The 22,360-nt window shown below is 47.3% G+C and overlaps 1 protein-coding gene across 45 annotated transcripts in view; it reads right to left on the bottom strand.

The window, feature by feature from the left end:
• Positions 1-754: 754 nt before the first annotated feature.
• LRRFIP1 (LRR binding FLII interacting protein 1) overlaps positions 755-22,360 on the bottom strand; it is a 72,747-nt gene continuing 51,141 nt past the window's right edge. For 37 of the 45 annotated variants that reach the window (XM_014464149.2, XM_006082696.3, XM_023762779.1 and 34 more), the window contains 6 exons: positions 21,511-21,681; positions 20,558-20,650; positions 19,187-19,279; positions 17,610-17,702; positions 15,632-15,773; positions 10,047-13,293 (listed from right to left, as the gene is read on the bottom strand). In XM_014464149.2, coding sequence (XP_014319635.1) covers positions 11,630-13,293; positions 15,632-15,773; positions 17,610-17,702; positions 19,187-19,279; positions 20,558-20,650; positions 21,511-21,681 — 2,256 coding nt within the window. In that variant the 3' untranslated portion in view covers positions 10,047-11,629. Of the gene's footprint in view, positions 1,599-2,787; positions 2,893-3,979; positions 4,060-4,706; positions 4,825-5,653; positions 5,704-10,046; positions 13,294-15,631; positions 15,774-17,609; positions 17,703-19,186; positions 19,280-20,557; positions 20,651-21,510; positions 21,682-22,360 lie in introns of those variants that run through there. The other 8 variants (XM_023762843.1, XM_014464235.2, XM_014464240.2 and 5 more) reach the window with 4 other exon arrangements.

Genomic DNA, 22,360 nt, shown 5'->3' with positions numbered 1-22,360 from the left:
GACTATGTAGCAGCTATAGTGGGTCTGTGGGCACGAAGGTGTATTGGTGATGGGATGATTTTATCTATAGAATACAGAGGAGGAGATCTGAACTGTACAGTGTCTTTGGCACAAGGAGACACAACTTCTCTCCCACCTAGCTGCAAGCAGCCTGTATCCCGGATCCACACGGTGGGTGCTGGGGATGCACCCAGGTGATCTCTAGCACTACACTGTGAGCGTATCCTCAACTTTATACACCCAGTTCATGTCCCCTACCCCAGAGTTCTCCAAGTGCCAACACTACATACAGTTGGAAGGTATGTCTTTCTTGGTTTGCACTTGCTAATATTCTGACAAACTGTCCAACTTAACCAGCTTTGTTTGAAAAACAACATATACAAAGAGTCACTAAAAATCAACAAGTAGCCAAACTTTCTCTACTTTCGTCCTTGAAGATATCATAGTTATCTCCACTCTGGTCTATGACTTCTTCAGTTTACTTGTTATCCTAAGAACACCGATTCTTATAGGTGCACTATTCTCTTTTTTTAATTTTTATTTAAAAAATTTTTAGTGTTGGCATTCTTGCAGGAGTCCACCCCCACCCCCACTATTCTTATTCACTGTGAATATACATTTAAAAAAAAAAAGGGAAAGAAAAATGAATTGATATGTTTAAAAAATAAAAAGGATGAGCTCAAACATACAGAACAATTAATATAAAATAGTTAAGTATCTTTCTCAATGGGGAAAAAAAAAGCCACAATCTAAAGTCTTTCAACCTTTCATTTTTTAATTTTTCTAATAGTACATTCTTTAAAAGAAGTTAATAACTTCAATTCCAAATATAAGGATTAAATAATGCAAATGAAAAGCTATCATTTTCAGTAAGCTATTGCCGAATTCCCTGGAAAAAAGTATTCTTATGATTGAACGGATGCAAAAATCCCTTAGAAAAGCTTCATTTGTTGCCTGTAAAGAGTCTTCTTAAGGTCACTTTTACGTCTAGACCACTCCCTTGTTTCTAGTGAAAGAGTTTCGCTTGGTAATGGCTTGTGGTTCCACAGTGTTCGTGTGTGAAAAGCGTAGACTAAGAGATACTACTGAAACCGCTCCAATCGCAGATTCTGCCATGAAAGGAAGTCCCAACCGTAACATTTCCCCTTATTTTCAGCAAGACACATGAAAAGAAAACTCAAGTCCCACTTTAATCTTTACTCAGATGCCCATTTTAAATGGCATGAAGAGGCTGCCGTGCTGTCGGGTACTGACCCCCACGGCCCAGTGTGCTTATCAAACGACCTGCAGGTTGTGGGTGGCGCCCAGCTGGGTAGGGATCTGCGGGTCTGCGGACGGAGGCATCGAGGCTGCTGGGGCTCCTGCAGCTGAGTCCTCGGGTGTCCTCTCAGAAGCAGGAAAAACAGCAGCTCCCAGACAGGAACGGAGAAAAAGCTTGTGTACCAATGCTCTCCATGCCCAGCCAGGCTCCCGTGTGGGGCTGGCGCTTACTGCTGGGATAAGAGCGCACTCCTGTTGGCTTTCATTTTTTCCAGACGCTTCACTAAGTGGCCATTGCTCACCTCCAGCTCTTCGGTTTTGTCCAGTGCGGAGCGGAGCTGGGGACAAGGAGGAGAGGCAGCTTTGAGGATCTGGCTTCCTCCAAACATAACAGGATTACCAAGACCGCAGTCCTACCAGAAACACAGTTTAACCTGGACCCACTGCGATCCCCACATCCATACTCACATGCATGTGTGAATGCACGTTTTTAAATTTAAATAGGCTCAGGATCCTGGCCTCATGAGCAACTTCCTCCTCTGAAACTAGACCCCAGACATGGAACAAGCTTGGGGATCATGGTGTCACAAAAGGCAAACAAATAGGAGCTGACCCAAGCCCGCTGGAGGAGGTGGTCTCCACAGCCCTGGGCAGCCAGGGGCAAGGCTTCTGCAGGCAGAAACCAAAGCAGGGATGCGCAAGGCCAAGCGGGTGACGCCCAGAAGCAGGGGCCACAGAGCCTGGAACAATCTGCTTCCGATCCCAAGCCCTCAAAGATAGGGGCTCGGGTCGTGGGACAGGTTAAACCCCACTGCCTTGCAAGCCCTCTTTGCAGGAAATTCCAAGTCAGGCCTGGAGTGTTCCTGCAAATTAAAATCCAGTGAACCTCACCAAACACCAAACACATGAAGGGACAAACCACTGGAGTCAGCAGAAGCAAAAAAAGTACAGAATCAGACTCCTAAAGACTGAACAGGTTTCAGTCGCCAGGTGTGCAAAACAGCACAGCTGTGCATGGAATCTTTAAAGAATAAGGACACAATTAGGAAAGAGAGCATGCATGACCACACAACCAGGAAGTGTCAGGAATGAACACACCAGAAAAACAAAGGGAGGTGAACTGGGAGATCCCTGCCAAAACTATACAGCAGGCAACAGAGAGAGGTAAGGAGACGAGGCAGCCTTTAGTGGGTACATGGGAGGTTGCAATGAAAAGGTCTGATCTCTTACTGGACTCCCAGAGGGAAAGTGGAGAGAACAGGGATCGGGAATGACATAAGGAGATTATGGTTAAAAAATTTCCAAAATTGAGAGAAAAGACTTAACAGAGCCAAGAAATGCGCACATTCCAAGCAGAATAAATAACAACTCACACATACCACATTAGAGTGAAACTGTAGGAAATCAGACTGAGCTTCGATCTCATGATGAGACGGTGGCTGATCCCCCCACATAAGTCCTCTCTCTGCTCGCCCAACTAGAATATTGCTACCCCTTCTTTTCTTAGAAACAGCCCAGAGCCGTTACCTCTCTTTGGAGTTTCCGTTTTTCAGCCTTCAGTTCATCTTCTATTTTTTCTGCATTTTCAGCAGCTGATTTATAACGTGATACTTGACTCTCTAACCTTATTACCTAAGAGGAAGGAAAAACCAGCTGCAAAAATGGATTGGCCTGTTTTCTTCCTCCAATTGCTTTATTACATTTGAGATCAAAGGATATAATTTAATAAAATGGGAAAGTACACCATCCAAAGAATTACGACCAAGCCTTCTTGACTATTAAATAGGTTCTAGTCAAGCAAGCTATTTGTTCTTTATTTTTGAGCAACCCAGGACTGACCCTATCAGGGACTCATTTCTTCTCTGGCCCTAGTCCAAAAGTGTGGCTCCCATAAGAGCTGATACCCTGCCACCATCGTTCCCTTTTAGAGGACGAATCTGCAGGAAAACGGGCCGGTCCAAGCAGAACAGGGCTGGGAAGCAAAGACTCCAGCAGGCCCTCTGCTCCAGTCTGATCTCTCCCAGAGAGTGGGGTGAGGAGGCAGGAGAGGGAGGAGGAAAGGCAAGAACTGAGACAGGAGTAAGAGAAGGAGGGTTCGGGTGGCATTGCACCGTCTGCCGGAGGCTTCCATTCTGCTGAGATCAAAGCAAGCTTCATAAAACTCATCACTTTCCATGTGCTCTCCTCACTCTGTCCCTATAAAAACTCCAAAAGGTTCCACCCACGTGTACACAATGGAGCGGGGAAGAGTGTCTGCTGTTACCTCTCCCTTGGGTTAGGACACAGCTGGCTCCAACTGCCCAGCATGCGAGACGCAGGAGTGCTCACACTGAGGGACCAGAGAGAGCCAGCCCGGCTGGGAGAGAGGAAAGGAGCCAGGCGAGAGGGCATCCCTGAAGGAAGCATTTTTTTAAAAAAATAAATTACTATTTTAGAAATTATTTTTTAAGAAAAAAGAAAAAAAACAAAAAACAACCCTCCGTGGCCACATTAGTTACACCCTACAGCTAACCATCTTTTACAAAGGGTCAGTAGCGATTTCACAACTCAAATCCCAACAATGACCTTTCTTTCCCTAAGTTCTCTCTGTGTAGGAAATACATTGAGGACCTTGACTTTTGGTTCTAAAAATGTCTGCTTCTTTTTGTCCTCAGCCTTTCAGGGGCGAGGCCGCGCACACATCGGTGTAGGTGCCGTTACTGCTGGAGCTCGCACGTACATTTTGTTCTAGTGCAGTTATCTCTTGCTCAGATTTTGCAAGTTTAAATTTGAGGTCGCTGATCTGTCTGTTGGCATCCCCTAAAGGTTGAAAAAGAAGGAAAATTTGTTAAGCTCTTGGGCTTTTAAAATGTCGAAACAATAGTTACTGGGAACCAAGCCCTTACTTCCTGATCGCCTTATAAATGTGTTAAGTCCTGGCCCGTGGCCCCCCAGCCCTCCTGAGCTGAGGTAGGAGGGTGCTCTCTCCATGGACCCAGGCTGGGAAAGTGCCCAGGAGAGAGTGCACCTGTGAGTAAAGAAGTGGTGGGAGAGGTGGGGGGGGGGGGAGGAAAGACTGGGCCTAATTGTACCCCCTTAAGCCCCTTCCTAGTTTATTGGCATAGAAAAACACCTTCCAACTTTCCATGCAATCAGCAGGCCAAAAGGCAGCCGTATCCAGCACAGTAAGTGGTTTCCTGCAGCACATCCTATGGTGGCCTCACTGTGCACGATTTGGGGCACCTGTTCTGCTTCTTAGGCTCACACAGAAACATCCTTGCCTCGCCCACCTGCCCGTCCTGTTCTGTCTTACTGAGAAATGTAATCAGGGCTTCTGGGGGTGGGGGGTGTGGGGAACACTGGGCTTCCCTCGCCACGGCATTTCTCCCCCCACCCCCCGCCCCAAACAAGCACGCCAACATCCCACACTTCAGAGCCGTTACTCCCGCACAAGGGTCGACATTTACTTTGCAGGTCCATCACGTGCACGTCTGTCCCGTTCTCTAAGACAGCGTCCTCAGGGCGCAGCGTGTCTAGCTTGCCATTCTTCTGTCTTTCTGCCAGCTGCCCTTTGAGTTTCTTAATCTGAAACACCCACCGAGAAAGGATGTTAATTCCTCTATTCCAAACAGACAGAGAAGCTGAGCCTAGGGCCTGTCAAAGGAAGCAGCAGGTAAAGGAGAAAACCCATAGGTAGAACTGGATGTTGCCTTGCAACTATTTCACATGGATGCCAACGAGACAGAGGTTACATAAATAAGCCCCAGAGAAATGCAGAAAAAGGTTACAATCCACGAGGAGACAGGGAGTTTCTCCTTTAATGAAGGAACCAACACAAATAAACAAATAAACTACCTTCTGCCAGTTAGTACTCTTCTCAGAAACCAAGTATAATGAATGAAAATGCCATTATATTTACAATTTCAGGCATAGACCATTTTGTAACTTGGTAACAAGTTATTCGAAGGCTGCCATTCCTCTTGAATTCAGGAGGAGATCGTACATAAAATCGTTTAAATGTTTGTCTGAGTGTTAGCAATTCAGGGTGCTATTAACCTCTGCTTGATTCACTAAGGCAGTTTGCCGACCACTGCACTAAAGAGCCAGGAGGGGCCACCTGGGCCTCCTAGGCACAGAGGTGCTGAAACTGAGTCCCCACCAGAGGAGCCATGTTAGGCAGCAATGTGTGTGCTGCCTCCCCACCCAGCACATGGCCCTGGCTCTCTGAGACCTCCTCTCCAAACCTCTCCTATGACTTCAGACGGATACAAATTTCAAGAGCCCGAGCTGGCTTGATGGTTATTTTCAAGCGTGGTGCGTTAGGGGTCCAGACAAAGCAAGCAGGAAGGATGGGAAGGTTCCTGGCTTCAGGCGCCCCACTCGACAACTCGTAAAGCAGTAAAAAGGTTGTTACCTGTTCCAGCAAGCACTCCCGTTCGTCAACAAGCTTTTTCAACCTAATGTCTGAAGAAATCAGAAAGACACAGGTTTAGGGGGCTCTGTGCACTGCACCGTCAGCAGGTGGCTACACGGGAGAATGAGCACTCAGGTTAGTGAAACTGATGATGAGGGTATTAAACACGTACCACAGCGAATGAGGCCACACACAGGACGGGGGAGGAGTTCAGCCTCGGGAGGTTGAGGTGGTCAACCTCCCAGCACATGCTTGTCTTGTCAGCGTCCGACCGCATGCAAACGGGCTAATCTTCTACTTGGGGTTAGCATGCAAGGGCTCTAGGGCCAAACCACACTGCAACACAAGATCTCACAGGCTTCATGGTTTAACATCATTAGCATCGCCACGACACATCACCGGCATTTTCATCAGCCCGCACCTCCTGAGTGTACCCCCAGAGGTATTTCTCTCATGGGCTCACCCAGGCTGGAGTTCTGACTGTGACTACGAATCATAGTTTCCTGACTACATATGTGCTAACCCACTTGTCAAACACTTTTATTCTTTTGAGGAAGAATGCAGGAATAATTAGGTTCTGTCCTTCCACCCACCCCAGATATATCAGGAGATTTATATATATATATATATATCTAAAAGCACCCAGAAATCTCCCTAAACATCTCCCTGAATGCACTGTTCAGTGCAGGGGGAACCACAGCCTGCAAGGGGTGTGGGGGTTTGAGCCAAATCCTACACCCGCCTCAAGGAGAACCAGGCGTGACGTGATGAGAGAGCGATGCTCGTGTGTGCTGCGCCCACTCTGCGCCAGGCACGGCCACCAGGCTCTCTCTCCCATGGACCCTCCGGGTGGCTGTTATTCCGTCCTAAGACCCAAGGCCCAGAACAACTAAGCAACTTTCCGAGGCCTCACTGCCCAGCCTCAGGGCCTCGCCCCCAACTGCGTCACTGCATTGCTTTTCCAAACCTAAACTCAGACCTCAGAGCTGGGCCCGGACTCCCGGCCGGAGGGTCCTGTTCCCGAGGGACCAGCGTTCTCACGTTGCCTGCTTTTGATCAGCCACGTGAAATGGAAACAATTCACATAAAATGCACCTTTGTCTTCTTTTAAAAAGTCATGTAGCCACACTCTAACCCAAGTTACATGCTCACTCTAATTGTTTTCCCAAACACCCCAAGTTGTTATTTTGGAAGGCACAGTAACAAAATAAACAAATCCAGAAAATGTGGAGTACAAGATAATTTCATGATCCTTTTGAACTCCGTTTTGATTTACCCACAGTCAAACTGCTTCTGAGGGAGGATCCATTCTTTCCTTCTATAAACCCACCCAACACTGAAAAAAATTTATAGTTATAAACCCAGATCTCTTATTCAATACTACTTTTCATTTTATCGTATCTATTTTATATTCCTATGTACAAAATCCTGGGCATCATAAGAAACTCTGAATATATCAGAAAGTGGACTTGAAGCTCATATATTATACAATTTTATTATTTTTCTATTGGGAGATTTCAAATACCTTAGATAGCAAGTAAAAAACAAATGATAAATTGTAATAACAGTCTTAGGGGAAAAAATAAGGATCCTCTAACGTTAAGTCTCATAATGAGAATATGAAAAATAGATGTGGAATTTTTAAGAAAGAGAAATTTTAAAGCAGAATTAAGATGGAAACAAAATAGTTTTAAAATAATGGAAACAAGAAAAAAGCAAAATTATTTAATATGAAGTAAATGAATACTTTTAAAAATAGCTTTAAAAACCAATAGTCTAAATTGTTGAGTGAATGGTGTTACATCACTGGTATACTTATTGTAATTCTTTTTTTTTCTGTTTCTGGATTTTTTTTATTCTTTTAAAAAAAATATTCTAATAAGTATTACAAAGGGTATTACATATGTGTCCTTCCCCCCCACCCTTGACTCTTATTGTAATTCTTAACAAGAACATTGCAAACCTATTACTACCCTAGTAACACTGCTCATCATTGCTCTCTAACACCCGATTTTCAAACAAATCCATTTACAGGCTTTGGACTTGCAGTTTTCAGAAACTAGGCATAAAGAACTTGAAGTCACAATGACTCAAATGTAGGGCTTTCTTTCATAGTGGGAAGTTAAAATGGGTGGCCATTAAAGGTATTTTAGTAATACTGGTAAGGATTACACTTTTAAAAAACCTGCTTTTTATACTAAATTCCAACACCTTTTCTGGTGTGCATTTGAGAAACAAAAAGCTAATTAAGGCCTAGAGCCAGTCCCTGGGCAGCCGGACAAGCCTTGGAATTCTCCGAGCCCTTCTGGTCACTTGTTCCTGTGGCCTCACATTGTTACCTCACTCGCCCGGGGTACAGCAAGGTCCACGAGTCACAGCCACATCACCAAGTAGTCCCTCTTTCTGGCGCTGTGACTGAGGTCTCTCAAGAAACCACTATGTGCCTGCTTTCCCCACTCCCTCCTCACAGGTCAGTTTCACAGGGTCTGTTTCGTCCTCCCTGGGCCAGGCCCCCAGGCCAGGACAATACCTCCTCCTTACTGTCAAAGGCAAACAGGTTGCTAAGGACGATTCTTTTTTCTCCTGTTTACAGGGCCCAGGAGGTCCGCACAGATGGGAACTGTCCACACCAGCCCCACTGGCTTCCGTTCCATTGAACAGCGGAAGCCATTCACATCTGGAAAAATGTTAAGTCTTTGATGTAAGAGGGACAGTGGACAGGGTGAAAGGGAAAGAGAGGGTTTTTCTCCTGAAAGACAAAGTTTTCCCTATGTATGATCATCACACTGAACAAGCACACATGAATACACACACACACACACACACACACACACCCCTTTTTTCCTTCTGGAGTCTGGATGCTTGGAGTACATCTCACTGTGGCGTTCATGGTGGCATGCTAGGTAAGGTGCTCTCCTGGGGCAGGAGTCTATTGAAAGAAGACAGAAATCCCAAACTATCTAACCCCCGAGAAAGAGCATTCCAGGTCCTCGTGACAGTGGGAATGTAAATGATCAGGTCATTAACTGGAAATACTAACTTTATAGAAAGCAGTCAGTGCAATCCATCTCATTCCTAAAACCTCTCACAACCTTTACTACGTCCCAACCTTCATATATTATAAAATTGCAACCTATAATTCATATCTTTTCTTTACACGCACCCATACTGATACTTAATTATACTTCTGAAGGAACATTCACATTCTACACACAGTAGCTGCCTTCTGCTTCGGGGCGAGAAATATCCCAGCTTTTCGGTGTGAGCTATTGTGACCAATGTGCTCCTCTGCTCTGTCTTATGGTGGAACCTCTGTGGTCTAGGCTCCCCTGGGGATGTGCTTGGCAGGATGTGCTTGGATTCTTTTCCGAGTCTGAATCTTTCGACACTGAAATGTTTCCAGGTTGCTGGGAATACCCCGTGCCTTGCTAACCCTCACAGACCTAAGGTAACCCTTCCTTGATCATGTAAGGGCCTCCACTGTGAGCATCAATTACTGTGCTGGGCTACACCGTCACCTCACACTTGGAGCAGAGGAACTGCTGCTCACAATGAAGACGCAGATGACCAGGAAATGGTCGGGCTCTTCAGCGTCCTTCTCTTCTTTGGTGCTCAGCTGTCCACTGCCACTGGGAGGTGGGCCCTATCTGCTTGTTCACTGCACAGGGCCTTTCCTATAGGAAGCTATAGGAAGGGGTGAACAATGTTTGCTTATGAAACATGTGACTCAGGGAGACTGCTGGCTGGTTGGAGTTTACCACAGTGTCCGTAGGGGTGCTGCGGAATAACCTGGGTAAGGGAGGAAAGACCGTAACGTGGCTTAACGATCTCACACTTAGTGAGTTCGGCCCCAGAGGCCTTGGAAAGGAAGGCTGTTTCCCAGTGTGCACTCCGGTGTGAAAGCAGCTTTGGCGAAGTTAGAGACATCAGCTGAAACCCTCCCGGCTCCTCTGCCGCTCTTGGACTTGATTCTCCAGCAAGCCTCAGGCTTTTCTGTTCATAGGCACCCGTGGGCTTCTGGCAGCCCCATCACCCTCCACTCAGAACCCTTATGTAGAAAGTCAGCGTTTACCTGCCGTTCTCACCACACTCTTCAAAGCGCGCTAAGTCCTGGCCCAGGGGATGGAGATCTTTCTCCTCAGAGCACAGCTCCCAGGCGAGGCTGCGGGGGGAAGATCTCCGTGGTCCTCCCCGGATGACGCAACTTCAGCCCGTTTAGGTGCCGGGAGAGAAGTTCAGTCCTTACTGACAAAGGGTGCTCAGCGGGAGTCCCTCCCGGGACCCCGACAGGGAATCAGTAACTTGGAAATGGGCACAACCTCACAGGTGAATTAGGTACAATAGCAGCCAAGGTCAGAATCCAAGGAGCCAAAAGAGTGGAACCACAGGCTTGTAAAACTAGAAAAATGTCTTTATTTCAAATACATGATAACAAGTTTGCCTCAAATTTTATTGAGGCTTTGGTCATTTTTGCATTCAATTATATCTTGTAACAGTACGAGGAAGTCATATACTCTCATGAAGTGTTAACAGTATTCATAATATTCATTCCCTTGTGATTTTAATATTTTACAATTATTTTTCAATTTAATGTTACAATTATTTTTTAAAATTCTCTTTTATATAGAAAATATATATTTTGTTCAGGAAGACCAGAACAAGGATTTTCCAGTAAGACTATACGGAGACACAACAAATGCAAACATTTATACCAAAATACCAAAAGTGATTCAGCTATTGAAAATATCCTGTCATAGTCTAATTAGAAGTTTGCTGAAGAACAGTACTGTTTTCTATTGGTCTTCTGAATAATGATTAGACAAACAGAAAGAGAAGTAATTTTAAGGTTAAAAAATAAATTTTAGAAATGATTCTCCCCACCCTAATATTGTATAGAAAATGCAATTTCAACATACGTCTCTTCCAGAAAATAATTTTTAAAATCTTTGTGTAAAGTGACTTGGATACATAATTGGCATGAAGTGAAGTCAAAATCTATAAAATAAGCCCTGGCCAGTGTTGCTCAGTGGTTAGAATGTCAGCCATTGCACCAAAGGGTGCAGGTTCAATTACTGGTCAACGGCACGTACCTGGGTTGCAAGTTTGAGCCCCCGCCCCAGTCGGGGTGTGTTCGGGAGGCAACCAATCAATGTGTCTCTTTCAATGTGTCTCTCTCTCCCCCCGCCTCCATCCCTCCCTCCCACTTAACTTCTTTAATTAAAATTTATTAATTTTTTTTAAAAAAGAAAAAGAGAAAAAAAATCTATAAAATAAACTCAGGTATCATGAACAATGAAGTCCAAAGCATTAGCTGAGATAAAATCCTTATATGAGGTAAAGGCAAGTAAGAGCTTCTAGGACTTTAAGATGTTCATTATCCCTAAAATGATGAGCTATTGTCCTAAGGTGCAAATCTGATCACTCAGGGACCTACATGATGTTTGGCCATTTATCTCCTTTTTAAATAAAATACCATGCAGGTTATCATGTACATATCAAAAGCACATATGGAAGCACATATATTTGAATGAGACAAATTAATTTTCTCATGATGTAGGAATCCTAGAATGCTATCTGGTCATTTCAATTAGATGCTGATATATTTGGTCAGGAATATCCACATTCATATTAGCCTAAGGCAGGCATGAACTATGTTTATTTTGATTATAAGCAGAAATATAAACAGTGTATGTTACCGTTTGATACTACTGGAATGCTCTCAGTTAAAACTTACATGATAACAAACGTGTCTGTCTTTCTAATCTGGGTGAGAACCCTAATAAAATATAAATCTACAAGTAACAGTCTATAACTTAGAGTAGAAGATAACGTGGTGGCAGATTGTCACACATGTCTACCTCCATCTAGAACATTTCATGGATCTCACCAGCGGAGGAAACCGGCAAGAGTCTGTTGCTTGGACTCACTGTGCCGTCCTGGTCCCTCTCTGACTCCGCCCGACAAGCAAGCCTCAACCTATGACAACGCGCAGTCTTCTTTGCTTTTGTCCTTCTCGCTTCTGCCCCTCGTCTCTTCTTTGCGCTCTGAATGGGAGTCCCCTGGCTCCCTTGCTGGTGCCAAGTCATCGTTTTCTAGACTAGCGCTACCTAAAACCTTTCTGACTCCCTGGCTCGGACCCTCGGACATCACACAGCCCTCTGTACCTTCTGTTTGCGAGGCGGCGTTAATGTCCTCGGAGGGACTTCCATTTCCGAGCCGGGCGCTGCTTGGCAAGTCTTCATTCTCTGGGGGGTGGCTGGGAGCAGCACCGGCTCCTTCAGCGTCAGCTTTCACAGCTCCTTCCTCTGATCCCTCAGCATGGGCCCTGCAGCCTGAGTCCTGAATGGTATCACCTTCAAACAGTTCTCCATCAGGTCTTCCTTTCCCTGCCTCGGCGTTTACATGGCCATCTTCGTGGTTCAGTTTTCCAGCCAACTCCATCTGAGGGTCCTCTGGAAAGCCCAGGTTGTCACTGCTCCCGGCCACAATGCTCTGTTTTGGATTTCCAGTGACCTCATTTTGTGTTTCCACACCTGAGTTTTCATCAGGAGATTTTACCTGCTTTTCTTCCTCAGCGTCACTTAGATCTGGGTTCTGAAATGTTAACTCTTTCTTAACATCCTTAGTGGTTTCTACAGGTGCCGGTGACTTTTTCTTCTTGTTTTTCTTTTTCTTGTTTCTCGTCTTCTTTTGGGATGAACCCAATCCCTCTCCCTGTGGGTCGTTCATTTCTTCACTGGGTTCTCTCTTGGCCTTTACCGTATGTGCACCTGCTGCCTCCTGAGCATGGGCTGCTGGAGAAGAGGGACTGGCCGGGACTTCTGTCTGGACTGGTTTCTCACTCAGGAACCCCCTCCCCTCGTCCTCTTCCTCACTGTGCTCCCCCCCTGCTCCCGTGCTCGGAACTGGGACCTCCCTGGGTTCAGCCCCTTCCTGGTTGGTGAGCTCTTTCTCTAAACCTGGGCCCAACTCTGTGGGGACGTCTACTGCACATGTGTCATGACTCCCTGTGTCATCGCTATGCCTGGGAGGACGTGAGGCCACTGTGCCTGCTTGCTCCTCCAATCCAGCTAGCCCTGCCTCCACCGCACCCTGGGAGCTGCTCACCTTTTCAACTTCAGGTATTTGCACAGGAGCAGATTCCTGATGTGGTTTTGTGCTAACCTCTCCCAAACTGGTTTGAACATCTTGCTCTTCTTGTTCCTGTTTTTCTGCAGCTTCTTCACTTTGGTTTTTGACATCCACGGCACTCCGGCTGCCCTGCCCAGTTGCAGGACCCGGGGTTTCACCATCAGGTTCACTCGAACTCTTAGACTGCTCAAGGGGAGCCCCAGTCCTAGCATCCGGGGTGCTTGTGAGCTCCCTGGACTCAACCTGCTCTGCATGTTCAAGGAAGGACGTGCTCTCTAGAGCTGGGCTTCGGACCTGTCCCTCATTTGTAGCTAATGTTCCTAGGGAGGGGGCACTGTCTTCAGAGGTTTTCTGGTCCTCGGCACTGCCACCAGGAGGCAAGGCCTCAGTGTCCACACAATCCTCTACGGGGTCCTCTTTGTGCTGTTCCTGCTCAGTATTTTGCAAGATTTCTCTTTTCCCCACATTCTCCACAATTTCATTTTTCACCTCCACTGCAGTGGCTTTTCCTAAAAGACCATTGAGAAAATTGAAGGGACCCCATGATGTGACCACTTAAAATACACGACAAGGTAAACACAAGTTCTCATCCCCACCCAGCCCCACTCCTCGAGAGAGTCAGCACAGAGTCACCCGGAACAGAAGCCCGCCAGCTCTGTGCCACGAAGCAGCCACCGCACCCGCCCACAGCCACCGGCCAAGGCCATGCCACCGCCTCCCGGCGAGTGGCTGCTGGTGCCCTCTTGTGTGAACTGATTTTCAAAGGTGAAGCTAAGTTTTAACAACTAGAAGGAGCTCTGGATCAGGCAGCCGGACAATCCAAAATGATGGGTTTTAAGGCCTTCAGGCGGGTGTTCTCCATGCTCATTCCCAAATGCACGTCTGACAACTCACACGTTGTCAGCTCTCAAGCTGCACTGCGGATCCCACAGCCCTGAAGGCAGCCTCCAATCAGTTTTAAAAGAACATTCAGTTTGTCTTAAAAACTCAGCCTCGAGGTGAGTCTTGAGGAAGATACTTTTGCAATGGCTCAGACAAGGTAAAAAGAAACCCACTCTCCTCCACCTGACCGCTGTCTCCCGAGAAAGTGGCCTGTGCCCCAAATACCTTCCCTCCATTCCTTAAGGGACAGCGAGTCCCAGCGGGAGGCAAACGCTTACATTAGGATGACCACTTAGCTAAATAATAAATGACTCATCAATGAAAAGATTATGCATTAACAAACATGTCACTGCTTCGGAATGAAGTTATATTTTGGATTCTTCAGACAAACAGAACCGCAGCATATAAGATACCAAATCACTGAAGGTCAAAGCCTGACAATTTCATGACCCAGCGGTCTCCACGGTGGGTGCGCTGACCCGGGGAAAGGGGGGAAAGTAGTAGGACTTCCATTTACGGTTAGTTTTGCTTCACCCTTTAAAGATTTCTATCAGTGCTGGTTTTATAATGTACATTTATATTAATGAAAGTTTATATGTATTTAAGTTAAAAATAGACGTATATATTGGGAAGTGCCCACAATTCTTTACTGTTAGTGATTAAAGAACTTTTGAAGACAACTTATAAAACTGGTATTTCTGGTTCTTTAAGTGTCTGTTTCACAACGATTATCCAGGACTTGTAAAATGTGTATTTGAACAAGAGCAGCAAGATCAAATTCCTAACTGCTCAGCTAGCTAGTACAAAGGTATGGTGGACATAACCAATTTATGTTCTTCCAGCGACCTTTACAGAATTAAAAGAGCTGTGTATTCCTTCAGTGTCATAAAGAGAGTGAGGCACCCCTGGGAAGCAAGCCCTGAGGTTTCTGCATTTCCATAAATAAAAAGGAGTAAGATGAAAGGTTCCACAGGGAAACCACAGTTGCGGCCTGACCCCACTCTGGCCTCACTCTAAACCTGGGACACACAGGTGACCAGTGAGGCCCCACATGCGGTGGCAGCTTCAGGCTGCACATGATTCTGAAGCGTTATCCTCAGGCCAATTATTATGACAAATATTAATCGGTGAGCCTTTCAGATATTCCTACAACCTACTGGAATCCCAACTTACATTCTTTCAGAAGCAAAAATGTGACATACATGGAAACGTCACCTCTGACAAAGGGGCAGATATATCCAATTCTCACTGGTAAAGAACACCATACTGCCCACCAGGGCCCCTGTCCCTTCCCCTCTCCACCAGGGCCCCTGTCCCCGCCTCCCCCCCTCCACCAGGGACGCCTGTCCCTCTCCCTCTCCATCAGGGCCACCTGTCCCTCTCCCTCCCCACCAGGGCCCCTGTCTCTCTCCCTCTCCACCAGGGCTGTCTGTCCCTCTCAAGTGCTACACTGAGAATGGCAACCAAGACCTCTGTCACAGCCCCCACTTGCTGTCCACAGACACCTTAACCCCTCAGAGCATCTCATAGGATGTGCCGTGTTGGCTTGCAAAAATGCTTGACTAACTTGATTTACAGCCTCTGCTATTTCCACCTTTGGGCAACTCCGTAACAGAGTAAGTTAAAAAGCCACCCTTGGCACATGTCCGAGGAAAGACAAGTAGCACTATCAAAACTGTCACTTGATTTTGAGACGATTTTCCTTGCATTCACAGTCTCATGTGGCAGCTCTGAGAAGCAAGAGAAATGTATCCCCAGCCATGGATGGGGAGCACTGGTCAGAGGTGCACGCCAGACAACACGCGTGGGTGATCACATCGTGCGCAAGGAACTCCATGACGAGACAGACAGGTGGCATGCGGTGTGACTGTTAATGGGCAGTGATGACTGCTTCGACCCTGACAACGCAGTGAGGGTGAGCCAATGCTGCCTGGGGTGACAGGAGCCAGGAAAACAAGGACTTACCTAGGGTCCCGTCCCCCGTCGCCTTGAGGGCATTCAACTCTTCTTTTGTCATCTTGGTAGGACCTGGGTATCCAACACTATTTAGGGTGTCTGAAGTCTCTCCATTGGTAGCTGTTTCTGAATTGAGGATTATTCCATGTTTCTGGAACAAAAACAGGCTCGTCGTAATACTCACTGAGTGGTGTTAGCTTAAACTCTATTAATAATAATTTCAGAAGAAGCTATTTTTCCTGAAATCGGGGAAAATTCTACAGAGTCAAGAAGAGCTGGGCACCACCCTCGTGGCTATTCTTTCTATCGACACACAGATCCAGACTCTCCTGCAAGGGCTGGTCCTTCCGCAGGCCCCCACCCATGTCCTGATGTGCGGTGACCGGGTGCTTTCAGCAGGAGCCCTTTTAAACTGGAGGTGATGCCTGCAGGCTGCCACCACAGGAAGCTTTGAGCAAGTCATGGTAAGGTGAACCTGACTTTTATAAGTACCGTGCGCTAACCGATTGCGCTACTGGAGCTCCAAGTGAACCTGACTTTTAAAACCCCGGATGGATTCTTTACAAAGAGATACAGAGAAAAAGAAAGAAATGTGTACATGTTCTGGAAGGAGCGATGATATTTAAGTTAAGGAAGGAATTAGGAAGTGGCTAGGATGTCTGGCATATTAAAAAGAAATATAACTTGCCGTGGCCGGTGTGGCTCGGTTGGTTGGAGTATTGTCCTGAGAACTCGCGCGCACACACATACACACACAGTGCAGGGTTCAATCCCCAGTCGGGGTACATGCCCAGGTTGCAGGTTTGTTGTGAGTTGGTGCAGGAGGCAACCGATCAATGTTTCTCTCTTGCTGTTCCCTCTCTCTTTCTCTCCCTCCCTCTCTTTAAAATCAATTGTTTAAAAGAAATTTAACTCCCACTCACTCCATAGTGAAACACTTTAAAGCCAGCTGTGCCTCACGACTCCAGGATCTCCCTTGACTATGGATGACTAACCCCCGCTCCCCTGCTGCCCCAGCTCCCTCGTGTCCTGGGAGGGATCCCCAACCCTGCACTCACAGCCCTGGGGGAACCATCTGCCGAACCTGAGCTCAAGCCTGCGCCTTCTGGTTCACTGCTCTGGCCTTGAGCCTTGGATATAGCAGCCACACTGACATGTCTCCGTTGACTATGCAAGAATTAGCCCATGGCCGTGCCCTGCCTCAACACTGCCCCCTCCACCGCTCACAGCCCACCCAGAGCTCTGACCCCCACTGCTGTAGGCTGGGTGTTTTTTTTCAGTGTCCGCCCAGCAGCTGAAGACCCCTGGACACGGCCCAGGCAGACATGACTTTCCTACAATCCAGTGGGCCTCAAAGTGTAAATGGCATGAGCCTAAACCAGGGGTGGGCAAACTTTTTGACTCGAGGGCCACAATGGGTTCTTAAACTGGACCGGAGGGCCGGAACAAAAGCATGGATGGAGTGTTTGTGTGAACTAATATAAATTCAAAGTAAACATCATTACATAAAAGGGTATGGTCTTTTTTTTTTTAGTTTTATTCATTTCAAACGGGCTGGATCCGGCCCGCGGGCAGTAGTTTGCCCACGGCTGGCCTAGCCCCACTACGTTCAGCTAGAGAAGTCCCTACAGTTAAGCCTTTGATTTAACAAACAAATGCACCCTCTAACTTCTGGAAGGGCCCGGGAGAACTTATTAATGAGCATGGAAAGTACTGACACAGTATATAAAAAAGTTCTTGGAAACCAGAGTTGCTTTCGAGCTCAGATATGCTTGTGAACATCTGGCCATGGGCAGACCCCACAGAACCTGGACTCGCTTTACACGTCTCTTCGTGTCAGTTAACCTCAGATTTGCATTGGTTAACAGAACGACAATCAATGACATAAAAGGAATTAACGCCGACGCACACACATTCCTTCCTGAGAACCCCAGCATTCGCTGTGGCAACTGGGACTTTCTCTTTTAGCTGTTCTTGGGCTTCATACCTTTAGTTCCTCTTTCAGCACGACTACTTCTTCTCTAAGATCATCTCGTTCACTCCTGATGGAATCAAAGAACTCTTTCTGCCTCTCTAAGGCCTGAGTGTGCAGCGGAGCAAAGAGAGAGAAATTCACACAGGTAAGCAGGTGACGTCAGAAGCAGAGTAAGGAAGAGGCTTCTACTCTGTAAGACGCTACAGTCAGGGCGGTAGATATCACATGCTCAGAGATACAAACAAAATGCCAGTAACAAACTCTCCTCCAGTTTACGACAGCCGAGCAACGCTGCTGCCCATGCTCCTGAACGAAGGCACCGGAGGGCTGCATCTGCATCGCATTCTAGCTCAGTCCGGTTTCACGCCGTGTCAGAGAACTATCAGAGGCCCGGTGGCTTTTAGATGAGGCATAAATACAGAAGAGGAGGAAATGCTGAGGAATCTCCAGTGACAACTATCGGGTGTCCCCCAAAATATATACACACTTTAATAGCTGACAACACTTAATTTTCAGGCTTAACTGATTTGAAATAATGGGTGAAGCCAGACTAAGCTTTGAACAAAGAAAATTGGTCCCAAAGTGACACTAGACTTTTTTTCAATGGGGATACATTAATGATAACTGGCAGCAGTCGACGAATTAAAGGCACACAAATACCAAACGAAATGATTCTTGATGTTTGCGATTCCATTGTTTTGACTTATCAGCAGTGCCTGGACCAGAACAGTCATCAGTTTGAAAACAGGAGTTGACAAAAAATATTCATTTCTATAGATTCTTTTAAATTTTGGAAATGAACTGTATGTTGAAAAACACTTATTTTATAATCATTCAAAGTGCGTATACATTTTTTGGGGACACCCTGTATTTTAGCAATTGAGACTATTTTTCTACCTGGATTCTCAGCGACTGTTGGCACAGACAAACACAAAGTGGTCCTGAAGCAAACACACACGCATGCGTGCACACGTGCACGTGCACAGAACCCTGAGTACGCGTGGACGAGCGTATCAGAGTGAAGACAGGCGTCGCGTCACACTGTCAACGCTCTGATGACTCGCTTGAGCGTTGGGGGACCGTCACCAGACCTATGTGGTATGACGGGCCACAGCAGGTGCTGTGAGTGGTCCCATCCTTCCCCCTCGTCACACCTGCAGGCAGGTGGGCTGCCTGTTCTGTTCTTGGGGAGGAAGGGGGTCTGAGGACCCTCTGGGGAGATTTCAAGCACTTGCCACCTTACAGCTTCCTCAGACCCCTTGAGAAAACGCTCCAAGACGAGCGGGGAAATGCGCACATGAGAGTGCCCGAGTGCCCCCTCATGGAGTGTCTCCCTCCGTCAGTCCCTGGCTGCTGGAGGGGCAGGCAGAGCCGGCTCATGCTGAGAGAGCGAGACTGTTCATGTGGGAAGCCAACTTCCGCCCGGAGTCACTATCAATTTGGGCGGGTTCATATTCGCTGTATGATTGAGTTTGCATCACGTGGGGCTGCATGCATACACATCCAAGCACACCAACGATCCTAAAAGCAACACATTTGCCAAGCAGACAAATTGTTTGAACAGATTTTCAAAGATTTGAGAGCCCTACCCCTATCTTTTTGTCTTTCCACTCTATCGTCTCCTGAAGATCAGAAATCTCCCTGATATAACTCGCCTGTTTCTGCTGCAGCTGTCGGATTTCCTGAAGAGCAGGAACAGAGAGGAAGAGACAGATAAAGGGTTAAACAGGAAGGAATCCCAGTGTGGACCTGCGGAGACCAGTCGCCAGGAGCCAGCAAACACAGGGAGGCAGAGGCAGCTTCTCGCTAATCCCGAGCTCATTCTCGAAGGCCAGCAGGGCTCCGGGTTCTACACCCAGCGTCCCAAAGCGCAGGAAGAAACCCGTCTGGGGAATTTCTTACTGAGAGGCACTAAAGTTCTGATCAAGCTCAAAAGGTAAATATCAACCTGTATGTTTCCTAGTGGCACTGTAACAAATTAGCACAAATTCAGTGGCTTCGAACAACACAAATGGCCCAGCCAGCGTGGTTCAGTGGTTGAGCACCAACCTATGAACTAGGAGGTTACGGTTCGATTCCCAGACAGGGCACATGCCAGGGTTGCAGGCTTTATTCCCAGTAGGGGGCATGCAGGAGGCAGCCGATCAATGACGCTCTCTCATCATTGATGTTTCTCTCTCTTTCTCCCTCTCTGAAAACAATACAAAATATATAAAGAATGTATTCTAACAGTGCTGCAGCTCAGAAGTCCAAAATGAGTCTTTTACAGGCTGAGGCCATGGGGTGGGCAGGCCTGGGTTCTTTTCTGGAGGCGCCAGGAGAGAATCCACTTCCTCCCTTCTCTTAGCTTCTAGAGCAGTGGTTCTCAACCTTCCTAATGCCGCGATCCTTTAATACAGTTCCTCATGTGTGGTGACCCCCAATTTCATTGTTACAAATTGAACATAATTAAAGCATAGTGATTAATCACAAAAACAATATGTAATTATATATGTGTTTTCCGATGGTCTTAAGCGACCCCTGTGAAAGGGTCGTTCGACCTCCAAAGGGGTCGCGACCCACAGGTTGAGAACCGCTGTTCTAGAGGCTCCCAATTCCTTGGCTCAGGGCCTCTCCTCACGTCACCCCCTACTTCTGCCTTTGACCTTCCTGCCTCCCTTCTGTAAGGACCCTGTGACACACCAGAAAACCTGGATAAATCTCCCACCACAAGGTCCCCTCTGCCGTGGAAGGTGACATTTTCACAGGTCCCAGGATTAGGACGCAGGCATTACTCTGTCTGCCCCACCTCCTCACACACACACAGGACCGCCCAGGAATGAGAGGAACAGGACGCCATCAATGAGGCACAGAGAATGAGCCTAAGCCCTCGGTTTCCAGAAAACCCGTGGCTTTAGTAATGAGCCAACAAAATGCTCCTGAGTCACACAAGAAGAGCAGAATGGGGAGCAGCTACCCACCTCGAGCATCTCCTCTCTCTGCTGCAGGGCGGCTTTCACTTGGGCGAACTGAAACTGCAGCAGGCTGTGGGTGTGCTTCTCCCGCTCGAATTCCTGTGGACGAGGAGCAGGGCATCAGGTGGGGGAGCCACGGTTTCCCGTTGGTCGAGTTCACGCCCCCTCGACTTACCTCTGCCTCGGAACGCATGACGGCCACGTCAGCACAGTGTCCAAGGCCTTTTGAACACCATGAACCCATTTCTCTGGACTTTCTAGAAGACACCCTGTGGTTTACTGCAAAATTATTGCAGTTGATGGAACGGACAGCGTTTCCTGGCTCCTCTCTAGGGGGTAATGCCCTAGGAAGGGTCCCCGTGAAGGTGACTGCTGTCGTCCATGGAGCTGGCTGTGCTGAGGGCCCCAGTGAGGACCAGCTTTGCAAAGGATTTATACTAAAAGTATCCCTAACTTTGAAATATGACAGGGAATACCCTTTGGGTTAAAAAGGGGGCTAAATATGCCTACTTTGGTCAGCCTATCTCTTTAACAGAGGCTGACCAACTCTGCCCTCCAGGGACCAAACAGAAAAGATGGGGGCAGCAGAAGAGCTTGGCCACGCCCCCTCCCCCCTACAAGACTCACTCCAGAGACCTGACAACATGGCTCTCTGTTCTCTGTTTGATTCCCAGTAGGGCACATGCCTAGGTTGTGGACTTGATCCCCAGTAGGGGGCGTGCAGGAGACAGCCAACTGATGTTTCTCTCCCTCTCCCATCCTCTCTCTCTAAAATCAATAAAAAAATAAAGTAAACACACATACATGCATTGAAAATGAAAAAAAATTATTAAAAAGAAAGCTCAGACTTTTATGGAACCTGGAAAACACCCCCCCACACACACTCACACCGACACACCACATACCAAGTACACACATTTACGTATCTGTTCTACCGTTCTCACTACACTGAAGCTTACTTTGCTTTTCTCCTCATACTGCCGCCTAGACTCCGCCAGCTGTTCCTCCAGCTCCAGCAGCGTGTCCTTCAGGGTATCGACCTGGTACATGTAGTTCATCTTCTCATTGTCCAGCTGGGCGTTGGAAACCATCGCCTTCTTATACTTCTCTTCCACTTCTGCTAGGGAGTCCTGCAGAAGCCAGGCCATATTGTTGAAATTATAGTAAGAAAACAAAAAAACAAAGTTTAGTCTGGCATTCCTAAAAACAAACAACTCAGCCCTAAATTCAGACTTTCTTAGAGCAAATGGATCAAAACAGGAAACACACGGGGATTTCAAACGCATAGAAATGCCTCCCTTTTAATGTGATCAAATTCTCGTCACTCAGGAAGTTGTTAGCTGTGCCCAGGGATGAAGATGGTTTACAGTCACAGGACCAGGGAGACGCCCGATGGAGAGGGTCTGGTCACAGGCAGTGAGTCCCAACCCCATGATGCAGCAGCTGCCTGGAGTGGGTCAGGCGGTTCAACAGGTTTCTGAAGTCATCGTTGAAGTGACGTGGCGAGAACTGGGGACTGCGCCAGCTTCTCTGAGAGAAGCAAACCCCTGCCTTGAGCTACCAGAGATCCCTGTCTGTTCCCATGAACCAGGAAAGGATGAAGCAGAATTTCAGATTCTCAACCCACAGGAAAACTACACCAGGCACACAGGCCTCAGTGGGTGGGCCCTGGAAAGACAAAGGCCACCCTGTGAGAGCACCGCCCAGGGAAGAGTACGCAGGGCCCTCACGTGGCTCCCGCCCTCGGAGGGCAGGCAACCGGGAGAGCACAGTGGCATTTAGCTCCCAAAACAGAGAGCAGGGGAAGGC

Source organism: Myotis lucifugus, unplaced genomic scaffold (genome assembly GCF_000147115.1).
Source record: "Myotis lucifugus unplaced genomic scaffold, Myoluc2.0 scaffold_3, whole genome shotgun sequence".
Lineage (NCBI taxonomy): Eukaryota > Metazoa > Chordata > Mammalia > Chiroptera > Vespertilionidae > Myotis > Myotis lucifugus.
The sequence above is the reverse complement of the archived record's forward strand: the minus strand, read 5'-3'. Positions and strand labels throughout refer to the sequence as shown.